Source organism: Lissotriton vulgaris, chromosome 5 (genome assembly GCF_964263255.1).
Source record: "Lissotriton vulgaris chromosome 5, aLisVul1.2, whole genome shotgun sequence".
NCBI classification, from domain to species: Eukaryota; Metazoa; Chordata; class Amphibia; order Caudata; family Salamandridae; genus Lissotriton; species Lissotriton vulgaris.
The window spans coordinates 328058171-328070830 of NC_141693.1; the positions used below are offsets into that span (position 1 = coordinate 328058171).

Genomic DNA, 12660 nt, shown 5'->3' on the forward strand with positions numbered 1-12660 from the left:
CAGATAATCACAAAAACAAGCCCATCAGCAGAACTGTCTTCACTGGTTTGCTAATTGATTTGAAGGTGCCGCAGTCTGCATTCCTCAGGTTCACAAGTTCAGAAGAACATGCTCCTCTATCCTCCTCCTCCAGACTCCTATTTCCATCAAAGCAGAGGGCTGGTTTACGCCCAATGAAGAAAGACTCAGCACTTGTGGTGGTGTTGTTCTACCTCTTTGCAGGTGAGTTGACGGCTCTGGGACCATTGTTGGGAAGCTCTAATACCGGATAAAAGTGGTTTGGACCAAATCTGAGGCGCAAATTTGTTAGTGTTTTTGCTGACTTGCTTGCCTTTGAGGTGCTCTTAGGGGGGGTTCCGTCTGTTGGTGGGTGAGTTTCGGGGTCTGTCAGCACTGCTGGGACACTCTAATCTTGATTGCATTTGCTTTTCAGGAAATCCGTGGTGGCAACCCCGACTTATGGCCTAGCTACGCAGCGCGTTTGGACCGAAGGCCGAGAAATATTGTAAGTAGGAGATGTTGGTTTTGGCCTGTTTGGGGGTGTTATGCTTTTTGGCAGGTGGGTTGGCGGGTCTTGGGGCATTCCTGGGAAGGTCTAATACCGGGTAGAAGTGGTTGGGACAAAATCCACGCGGATTTTTTTTTTCTATTTCTGACATTTTGCTCAATGTAGCGTTTTCGGGGGCCTGTTTGGGGGGCTTCCTGGTGTTTGTGGGTGAGTTTCGGGGTCTGGGAGCACTGCTGGGACACTCTAATCTTGATTGCATTTGCTTTTCAGGAAATCCGTGGTGGCAAACCGGACCTATGGCCTAGCTACGCAGCACGTTTGGACCGAAGGCCGAGAAATATTGTAAGTAGATGTTGCTTTTGGCCTGTTTGGGGGTGTTATGCTTTTTGGCGGGTGGGTTGGCGCGTCTTGGGGCATTCCTGGGAAGGTCTAATACCGGGTAGAAGTGGTTGGGACAAAATCCAGGCCGATTTTTTTTTGTGCTATTTCTGACATTTTGCTCAATGTAGCGTTTTCGGGGGCCTGTTTGGGGGGCTTCCTGGTGTTTGTGGGTGGGTTTCGGGGTCTGGGCGCACTGCTGGCTATATATACTTTACTTTGCAAGAGGTTTGAAGCAAATCCATGGTGGCAGAGGGGAGTTAGGGCCTAGCTGCAGAGCGCGCGCGGAGTGATTTGGGAAATTTGGAAAAAAATGACAAAGTCCCCATTTTTGTACTTTTGCTCTTTGGCTGTTTGGGGGTCTTCTACTCGTTTTCTCCTGGGTTGACGGCTCTGGGGCCATTGCTGGGAAGCTCTAATACCGGATAAAAGTGGTTTGGACAAAATCCACGCCGATTTTTTTTGTGCTATTTCTGACATTTTGCTCAATGTAACGTTTTCGGGGGCCTGTTTGGGGGGCTTCCTGGTGTTTGTGGGTGAGTTTCGGGGTCTGGGAGCACTGCTGGGACACTCTAATCTTGATTGCATTTGCTTTTCAGGAAATCCGTGGTGGAAAACCGGACCTATGGCCTAGCTACGCAGCGCGTTTGGACCCAAGGCCGAGAAATATTGCAAGTATGAGATGTTGCTTTTGGCCTGTTTGGGGGTGTTATGCTTCTTGGCAGGTGGGTTTGCGGGTCTTGGGGCATTCCTGGGAAGGTCTAATACCGGGTAGAAGTGGTTGGGACAAAATCCTCGCGGAAAAGCCTTTTGGCACTTTTTGTAACTTAGGGTTCGTTAGGGTTAGCCCTAGCAGCAGGAAAGCATGTGTTTCGGGGTGTTCTAGATTTTTGCAACTGAGTTCTGGGGTCTTAGAGCACTCGTGAGAATGTGTAATTTTGGTTGCAAGTCATTTGAAGAAAATCCATGGTGGGAAAGGGGGGATTTGGCATAGTTAAAGAAAGCCTTTGCTACTATTCTTAACTTAGGGTTCGTTAGGGTTAGCAGTATTTCTATTGCATGTGTTTGGGTGGGGGGGTTTTCGAGTCTTGGAGCGATGCTGGCTATGGATACTTTTGCTTGGTTGCTTGCAAGTGGTTTGAATGCAATCCACGGTGGGTAAGGGGGTACTTGGGCCTACTTTTACTTTCAAAGTACGTTTTGTCACCAGTTTTCTGCTAGGCCTCGTTTTTTGAGATTTGATTGGGGCCGGTCTTCTACATTTTTGCGACTGGCTTTAGTAAGGGTCTGGGTGGGAGCACTGCTGGGAAGATCTAATTTTGTTCTAAAACACAGTTTACAGGACACCTAGCTTGAGGGGAAAGATCCGCTACATTAATTTGCCCATACTTATTTATCCTTCAAAAGGTGACTCAGACAGAGTACGCACTTTCAAAAATATTGTACTGTCTACTAGGAAAATCAAAGTGTGACTTTTTGCACTCCACAGCCTATATACCTTATATTTATTTATCAGTGGTGTTGTAATATTATATCACTTCCTGTTTTTCTTTGAATAATTACAGGCCGGGTTTCAGTCTGTGCAATGGGGAAAAAAGGATGGAGTCAGGCTTCACATTAGCGAGCCACAATTCAGCATCAGGCAGGCAGTGGACAGGGTGTCTTCTGGTGACCAGCATCGATGGACGAAGCGTCGGCTGCAATGGAGGAGTGCCGCTAATAAGAGGATTTTTTTTCTGCAGGCAACTTACTTACCAAATTCAACAGGACAACTACAACAACATACAGATACAGTATCCTTTGTCTTTTTCTCTGACTGTGACTGCATTTCTTGGATCTCTCTCTGCTTCTAAATTGATCCCTTAACACATCACTTAGTCCACTCCACTATCACATCTGCACCACACATAGTCATTTGTAAGTGCTCCTACGTAATTCGCAAGTCGCAGCACGCCCCAGCCCGTAGAGGACTGGGATGGCCCCAATGATGAAGCATGTCACCAAGGGGCAACCCTGGTGAGTGAGGGGACACCTAGAAAAAGAGCAATTTCTCCTTTTCTATCTACTATACCTTCCAGACCAACCCCATTGAGTGTTGTGAATGGATTTATAGTGACCAGCAAGGCTCTCAGGTATCTGGCAACAGAGACCTTATGTTGAATATAGTTATCAATAATTCCACACACGCCCTGTACTGTCGCATTCTTTCTTCCACAGTTGTCGAAAGTACTACTTACTTTTCACTGACATGCATGCAGTAGTGCATGCACTTTCAAAGATTGATGGATAGGTTTGTACCCAAAGATTTGTTTATGTTCACAATTGTTTGTCCATGCTGTGCTATTTTTTCTCGTCTCCTAAAACCTTTCCCAAAAACCCCCGTACCCATCCATTTTTCAAACCCTAACCCTCTTCCCCCGGGCTGTGTGGTTTTGATTGATGTGTGACTAAATTACAGCAATAAATCCACACACTTGCTGGGGAGGATAAGGTGATAGCAACAGGCTTGTGAAGAAATCCGAGGATATATTCTTACTCTGCTTGACAAAGACCCATGGCTAATGTCAAAGAACGTCAACCGAATTAGTTATACTTTACCATTTGTTAGGCTACAATGTGGCACTGTTCTAGTGTACTTCTGTCACCTGCTATATTCTCTATTGTACCGTTGTATTGCTCAGGAGGACAAACCAGATTTCATTTTCTTTTTTTTCATAGGCATGCAACTGCCACTGTGTCACACCACTAGTACCACCGCTATGAGGAAATTTTATCTGCCCAGGATTGCCAACCTTATTCGCTGTTTCCCGTGGAGCCAGCCCTGGGCCTAGCCCTACTTGCAAACAGAAATTACAGGTAAGATAGGCGTTTGGTTGGAGGTAGTATAATGGAGTATTAGGAGAGACGAGAGATTGGATTGACTGTAGTACTACTAAAGTCCTAGGACTATTCAGGAAAACAAACTTACTGTTAAACCCCCACCCACCAGACTCAAAAGCAGTAAAAAACAGGTATGGTCAGATAAAGTTTCAAAAAGTATATTTTTATAGCCCTAACAAAAGAATCTCCCGCAAGACCCTCCCTAACCCCAACGATTGTCCTTCAAAAGTCCCCAAAAAACCCAACTCCCAATTCCCACCCCCCAAAAGTCTCTAAAAAAGGGGCAAGGGACACTATGGCAGGGTGCTGTTGGATTTAGCAGCCAGGGCATCATGCTCCTTGCGGAGGGTGGCAAGTTCGAAGCGGAGGCCCTCCACCAAGTTCTTATAGTTATGGACCTCCTGCTCCAGGTAGGACAGTCTGAGGGATAAGCGGCGCCGGTGTGCCTTGCAAATCCTGTGAGGGGCAGCTGCTTTCTTTGCTGCTCGGCGGTGGCGTTTGGCTTTGGTAGCCCGGCTCCGTACCGCTGGAGCACTGCGCTGGCTGGCAGCCCGCACGGAGGAGGATGCAGCTGTCCCAGTGGACGTTGTTGTTGTACCAGACTGCGTCTCCTCCTCCTCCAGGGTCACCAGCCGCCGATATTCAGCGACAGTGGCATCCAGCCTCCGTTGCCGGGCCATTCGAGCCAGCTCCTTCCTCCTTGATGGTGTCTTGGATTTGGAAGGAGCAACTACATGAAAAAAGAAAGACATAGTCTGTAACCAATGCTCCTTAAGATTAACACAAAATGATTGAGCAGAAAGTTGTCACAGTACAAGTAGCAAATTGAAAGCACAGTACATAACTATTGAGGACAGTATCTATGTAACCTCCGACTTCTTCATCCTTGCTCTAGCATTAGTGGGAGTTTAAGGAACAAATTCTACGAGCACTATGGACTTCCATTACAGTCGACTATGACAGTACACCACTCTTATTCTTCTTCTTCTCTCTTGTTTAGGAAAATTGGTACGTTATCTTATGCAAGCTGGCATAATGCCAGCGCAGTGAACTTGCACCCGAGAAAAACAGACGCACACCATGGTGAGTGAGACAGACTTGCGTTACTGTACCGGTCCAGTACATGCAGGTGGTGAAGCTCTTACTTTTCTATTACGGGTGGCACTGAGAATGCTCTGTTAAAAGGGCTACTGCTTAATTAATTTAGCTTTCACCCTACAGTGCAAATGAGTATTAGAAATGGAAAATGAAGAAGCTAATTTATCTGATTATCTATCACTTCACATGGGATGTATTTGATGACATATGGGATGACTTAAGGTACTTTGCTTATTATTGAGTGAACAGTGATACCCCCACACATGAATGACGTACTACTACTAAACTAAAGTTATTAAGAGAGGTAGGGAGTGTCCACCGTAATAACCGGATATATGCTGTGCTTGCAGTTGCAATACAAACTACTGCTACTATTCATGGTAGTATTTGGACAACGTTACAACTTTTTTTCCTTGCCTTTCCTACACTGGAACGGACGTGCGGGTGCGGTGTTACATGCTCTTCAAAGTAACACTTAGTTCATCCAGTGACTGTCTACTCTCTCTAGATACACATATGCTATCTAAGAGTCAGATAGTACCATGAATGATCCAGGCATCCATCCATTCAAGGTATATGCACACATACAGTTTTTGTCTCACCCACCCAGGCTGTTCTCCTTCCACCCATCCTTGCTTCATCATTCACCCAGCCGTGCACCATACCATATTCTTTCCTTCCCAGCCACCTCGGGGACCAAGCAAACACATATCATTCTTCTTTGCCAGTCATCATTACATTTCTCGTCCTTCCACACTTACTTACACCCTTCTTTCGCTTTTCGTTCATCCCATCCAGCAAGTTCACCTCAGATCTGATTGGGATTCTTCTCGCCAAAAACTTCACAGCTAAGTCGAAGTACATTTAGAGGAGGCTACTACCTGGTTTATTTATAATACACCCGTGCAGAAAGCACACTCTGCAGTCTTCAATCTCAATGACTAAGGAATGTATAGCTTACCTCTGCCCGCCACCACCGTGTGAACCCTCACAGGCATGTCCTTGTCCGGCACTTGCAAAGCCTCCTCCCCAGATTTGTCCTCCTCGTCCAATGCCACCACCACCTCCGCACTGGCCCCGTCTCCAGATGTTCCACCTACAAAGTACATTTAATAATGTTAGAATACACCACTCACTACTATATAATATTTGGTCTAGGAGGAAGAAAGAAATGTGAAAAAAAACAGTATACAATTTAATAATTTATGACTGGAAACTCTAAAGTAAAAATGTCCCTTTTTCCAGGGAAGGCTGTTGTCTTGCTGCACTTTTTGGCACAACTGATGAATGTTTGCTTTTTACTTTTTAACACGCAACACTTTTTCTCCTAACAGACAGAAGCTTGACTTCTAAGAACACGAGCAGGATCAAGTTCAAACCAGGTGAGAGCTCGGCTCGACCACAAGAAATGTGTCCAATTAATCGTCAGCACTAAGCACTTTTCCATTTTCAGTTACACGTTCACTTTTATGACAAACTTGATTTTAATAAATGGGTTTACTTTTAATAAAGCTTTTAAACTTAAATGGACTCTGTGGTTTTTGGTCCTCCAGACTAGAGTGGATGAGCTAAAGGTTTTGGAATTTTTGCAAGCATGAGTCCGTGCCTCTGCCATCGGTGACTTTGGGAGCTAAATGACTCTGCCACACTATCTAGTCAGTAAGAAGATTGGGGGTTCAACTACAAAGTCTGTTATCACTGAGGTATGTGGAAAGTCTAACAGCACCTATTATAATTGATAAGGTAAGCAATGCATTATTTAGTGTCCATAGTTCTGTTTGTGCAGATTTGTCCCTGCAACAGTAGTAGAATGGATTGTCCTCCTATCCAAACCAAAAGTAAAGTAGTATCTTATTCATTCTTGGTGGTCATTCACCTTTTTATTGTTGGCAATGGTCAAAGCATAAACATTTAGAATACTTGAAAAGACATTATGGACAATCCCAGAGGACTGCACTCAGTGCATAGAGCTATTGCTGACTAGAATGGGAGTCCAATGGAAATGCCAAATGTGCAATCTTAGTTAGCTACACAGACAGACTAATAAGAATAATCTAGTAATACCACACGGAGTCATAGTCGAGGCAGGATAAGAATTTAGATCCTGTCTACAAGAAGATCAAAGACGATTTAGAAAAAATCGAATGAGGAACGCTAGGAAAAAATAAGTACTCTATATTAAAATTAAAACTTACTGGGGCCAGCAAAGGAGCCCTCGCCTGCCCGGTCCTGGCCTGCATTGTCAACAGCACCCTCCTCCTCCTCCTCCTGTGTCCTCCTCTTGCCCCTGGGGGAAGCTGATGTACAACATGAAAGAAAGAAAAATAGAAAACATGGATGATATTTCTCAACCAAATCAAACATTTCAAAAGAACTAACAAAATATTTTTGCGAAATAGCAAATAGGGAATGACTCCACGGGATATATTATTGACCAATCTCATGTGGTCGACTACGTTATTACTTTAGTATTGCTTGATTTGCGGACCGTCGAATTGGAAACTACCCTATATAACTCACTAAACAAAGTACTAAAAAGGTTTGCCTAGGATTGGCAGGCAGCAGTCCGCAGCACGCAAAGTGACAGCCAAAGTCCATCGTGATTGAAGATCAGCGACAACACTAAAGTTTCCTACTACATTAACCAGTCATTAAAATACTCAAACTATTAATCCACCACCACTATTTCTTCTTATCGCCATGTGTACAAATGAAGGACTGGACTTGAGTCTGTAGGGGCTGATTTAGAAGCCCCTTGCAGCTCTTTTGCTCCATTGTTGCGTGACTTTTGTGACGCAGCGACAGCACAAAAGAGGCGCAATGGTGCGGCGTATATTAACAACGTGACGCATATGGGAGATGCATCACGTTGTAAAGCCCTGCGCCAATAGGGGGCGTCCGGCGCAAGGGAGGGCGTTCCTGCGCAGGAACGCATCCTAAAAGTGGCTGAGGGAAATCTACAAGATTTCAAACAGTCACTTTGAGGACAATGATGCATGACTCAAACCCTGCGCCTGCTTGAAGCAGACTTACGGCTTGACGCAGCATTGGGGAGATAGGGCACCCCAGAGCATTGATGGAGCTGCACCATCGTTGCGACGCAACTCCAGCAATGCGCCGCCTTTACGGCACAGATGCTTAACGCTTTGGTGACGTTTTGGGCCCATGGTGCGCCGCATTGTAAATACGGCGCACCATGGGTGATGGTGGCGTGACGCACAATTACTGGCGCATCCCTGCTACTTTGCAGGGATGCGCAGGTAATTAAAAATCAGAACCTTAGTGTGTAGCATTACGCAGTTCTTTAAACTACACTCATACATAATTTCACAGGCCAATGAAATGAACACAAAATCTAAAACAAATAAGCATAGTAGCAACACTACTGAGAAGAAGGAGAGCAGTGTACCTGAAATACACAGAAGATTTTGAAATATAATTTACCTACAATGTAATGAGCAGCATTATTGCTCTTGGTAAAAAACTAAAATTTGCAATGTAATAACACAGCAGGAGAAAACATAGTAGTAAAGAAATAGCTACTACTCACCAAGCCCGGGGATCTCAAGGCCACGGAGGTCGAGCAGATCTCGCTCACGGGTCAGGACATCCGTCCAGCGGTAGGTGGCCTGGTTGTAGGTGCGCCAGACCCGAGAGTGGTGGTGAATGGCCTGGCACACCTTCTCCCACCGCTTCCGGCACTCCCGGGCCCCGTACCCGGCACTGATCTTGCCGCCTCCCATGATGGTCCTGGGGAGGCGGCGCTGAACATAAAAAATGAGTTGGCCCACCTCCTCCGGGGTAAAGATCTCCCTGGGTACGACCTCCTCCCCCCTCAAACGCCCGCACGGGAGCCGGGTACGGGGTGCGGGACCCTTCCCCTTCTTGGGATGCTTCCCGGCTCCCTTCACAATGGTCTGGGCGGAAAGGAATAAAGAAAATAGAATAGGGAAGAGAAGAAAAGAAAAGAGTTTAAAAAAGTAGTTTAAAATTAACCAAAAGTAGCAGTAAACACAAAAATATAGGGCTAGAAAAATAGAGGGATAGATAATAAGTAAAATAGATAAAAAAAAACTTCAAACAAGCAAAGGATGGCAGAGATTGACAGAGGATACAAAGACCATGCCCAGAACCATAGCAATGAATGAGAAACAAGATGGCCGCGCCCGTTCACGACCGCGCGGGTAAGTTTGCGCGAGATTTTCCTTGCGAACACACGCGAAACTGTACTGGCAAGCCGCAGACTTTGCGAGATTACACTTCGCACCTGGAAACGGAAATACGTCAGGCAAACAAGATGGCCGCGCTCTTGAACGACCGCAAGGGTAACTTCGCGCCTTGCGCTACGAGCGGCTCGCAAAAACGCACAAAACCTTGCCAACTAACACGCCGCAAAAAAAACAAATTGCATATTCGCACGAATTTGCGGCTTCCGAATCCGATCTCGCGCGTGTTCGCGCCCCGCGAATCCCGCGAAATTGCAGAAAAACGAGTTTTTCAAAACTGAAAGCACTCGGCAGGGGCAAGAGTTCAAACTCATCATTAGTAACAATTCCCTGTAGTGCTTCCTGACTGGGACCCCTCCAGAATTCAGTTGCTAGTTGCAACAATTGTATGACCCTGCTCTGACCCTCACAGCAGGCTCATAGAATAGCTACAAGTAGGCCACAAAGGTCCTGGGGAAAAAAAATGCACTGCAACAGAAAGCAAAATTACAGATAAGGAAGCAGGTGCCAGACTGGAATTTTAAAACAGTGACACATTAATAAACTAACCCCAAATTAATTCATGTCAGTTGAAGCAGGGCTGGTGTGCTTGCTTTTCCCCCCCATAATCTACAGTAATGATGAACCAGAGGGTGGCATTGATGTAACAGAGGGTTGCAGTGGTGAAACAGAGGGTGCTGGGAACCTGTGATGATGAACCAGACGTAGAAACAACATAATCGCGACCGTTGCGTGCCGAAATGTAAGTTCGCAATTGCGAACTGGTACGAAACCCTCGCGAACTGGCAGAAATCCTTGCGAACACAAAAAAAATCTGCAAATTCGCAAGAATTCGCGGATTTTGCGGATTGCGAGTTCGCAAATCCGCAAAATTCGCGAACGCGAGATTCGCAAAATTCACCCATACTTAATTGTTAGGAATACGCTAAGTATGGTAGTGTATAATGGAGATGGCTTATGTATTATGTTTTGAGACATAGCTTGTGACAGGGTTACTGGCCAATGTGGTCAGACAAAGCTCCAAAAAAGGAAACATTTTATTCTAGAGTCCCCTCAATCACTGAGGTTGCCCCACAGTGACATGCTTCATCATTGGGGGCATCCCAGTGCTCTATGAACTGGGGCGTGCTACAACTTGCAAAGTACGTAGGAGCACTATATTGTGAAGGATTATGTGTAGTGCAAAGTGTAGTGGAGTGGGTGTAGGTGATTTTAAAAATACTGTGTAAGTGGGTGTAAGCAATTGTTATCGCTGACATGTTTTAAGTTTCTTCTAACTTTTCTTCAGGAAGACACAGGGACAAGCTCTATTTATGATATTTTTGTCTAAATGTAATAAGGAAAACAAGTAGTAAATAATAGGTTTTCAGCAGCAGGGTCAGGTGAAGTGAAGTGAAGTGAAGTGAAGTAGTGTGGCTCACTGGTTAGAGGCGGCAGACCCGAGAGCAGAGGACGGCCCGGGACCAGGGTTCGATTCCCGGCGCGGCAGGTTTCTGGACCAGGGTCAGCGGACTCGATAATTCTCTCGCCTCGGTGCCCACTCTGATCAGCGATCACACTCGGCAACTCTGGGCATTAGCTTGCCTCATCTTCACTAACGGCCCCACCAGACCGCCGGGGATGCCTGGTCTCACCCTGGAGATACCCATTAAGGGACCATCACTCAGGGAAGCCAGGAAGGGTTTTGCAGCGGTCGAAGCGCCTTGGGACCCTATGGGTAAGTAGTGCGCTATATAAATGCCAATACATTACATTTTAAGTTTTAGCTTACTTACCTTCCATTATTTGTAATAGGCCTGTATTAATATTGACTGTAATATGATATGTTTTTGCATTACAATAATTATACAAAAGTTAATACATTTTTTTATAATTAGTAGTATGGTGTGTAAGTGTACTTACTTGTTAATACATTGTCATGTAGTTTTGTTGTATGACATTGTTTAGATGCATTAATTGTTGCACTTTGTTAGTGATAGTGCTTATTTTGGTAAAGATATATAAATACATTTTGTAAACGTAATACAAATAGGTTATTATTAAAAGTTTTAGATTACTTACCTTTTGTGACGTTTATTAGGCAAGTATTAATATTTAGTGATACAGGGAATATTTCTGCTTTACATTAACTGTACAGTAGTTAATATATTTTGTGATAACTTGTAGTATTGTTTGTAAGTTTACTTACCTTTAATACATTTGTATGCACTTTCCTCGTATAACATTGTTTAGATTCCGTAATTGTTTGAATTTTTTAATAGTTGTCTTTACACTGCTAAAGTGATAGATATACTTGCCTATGTTTTGTCAAACAGGTAATGCTGCATTTTTGTATAACATTTTCTTTTGATGGGACATTTCTAGGCAGGTGTACTTTTTATATTAGTTAATAAACAGTATGTTGCTGTTGTATTTACTGTTTTCGAATATATAGTTTATAGCACAGAATAAACAATTATAGAGCCGTTGAATTGACAATATTGCACCAATAAACACATTTGCTAATATTAATACCAATATCGTTTAATCATTGTAATTACTTTACTTTTTACATTGCTTCTTAAAACATTTTATTGCAAATAAATTATAGTTATTAATATGTACATATTAATATGTACATATTAATATTTACATATACATGTAAGTATTAAAAAATGTTTTTAATTGTTGCATATTATTTTGCGAATGGACAAACAATAAAAACAATAATATAAAGTATTAGAATTTTGCTTACCTCAGTTATTGTTCCTGAGACGCTCAATAGTGTCTTCAGATTTACATCTCTTACTGTCTTTATCGGAGACAGTGGTGGCGGTGGTGGCTGCAAAATATTTGCAGCTTCTTGAATGATATCTTCAGTTATATCAATTAGTGGCATCCTTGATACTTTTTGTTTGTTTTATTATAATTAAAACAGCATTCTTGATAATATAATTGCGTATTAGCAGGGCATGTTGTTCTTTTGTTTGAGCATAATAGTCTTCATTATAACAAGTAGCTTTGATTGAGGCAGTTTGATCTGCTAGAGCCATATGGTACATTACTTTATTTTCTTGTTTTGCATTCCGGTAATATGTTTTTCCTGAAAATTTAATGATGTTCACACGAATTGCTTTTTGGTATTGCTTGGTATCATCTTGTTTTGTGTCTTTCAATTCATGAAGAGAAATCATCTGTGAAATAGAATAAAGTAGTTATTAACATTTAATTAAACTTTCTTTTGCAGTACATATGATAGTCCTACACTATAATGCATGTTAATTAAATAGCTATCCATGGGGGGGAGGAGCTACGCTAGCAACCAAGATGGCCGTGTAAGCTCCCGGCTCCGTCGACCTCCGTCATTAGCTGACAAATCCTGTTATTAATCCTGATTTCGCGCCTGACCCCCGTGTGGCTGAATCGTTGCTGAGCCTAAAGGTGCAATCCCAGGATTTTTATCGACTCGATTGATGAAGTTATGCTGTGTTTCATTTTCGGCCTAACCCAGCGTGTGAGCCGGGGCCTCGAGTACTGACCCAGCCGGGTTTCATTTGAATAACATCGGCCGTGGGACTTGGGCGGAGTCCG

The 12660-nt window shown here is 43.8% G+C and overlaps 1 protein-coding gene across 1 annotated transcript in view; it reads right to left on the bottom strand.

The window, feature by feature from the left end:
* LOC147710823 (uncharacterized) overlaps positions 1-12365 on the bottom strand; it is a 37907-nt gene extending 25542 nt beyond the window's left edge. The window contains exon 1 of the mRNA XM_086921567.1: positions 11825-12365. Within this exon, the coding sequence (XP_086777693.1) occupies positions 11825-11968 (144 nt within the window). The 5' untranslated portion in view covers positions 11969-12365. The remainder of the gene's footprint in view (positions 1-11824) is intronic.
* Positions 12366-12660: the final 295 nt, after the last annotated feature.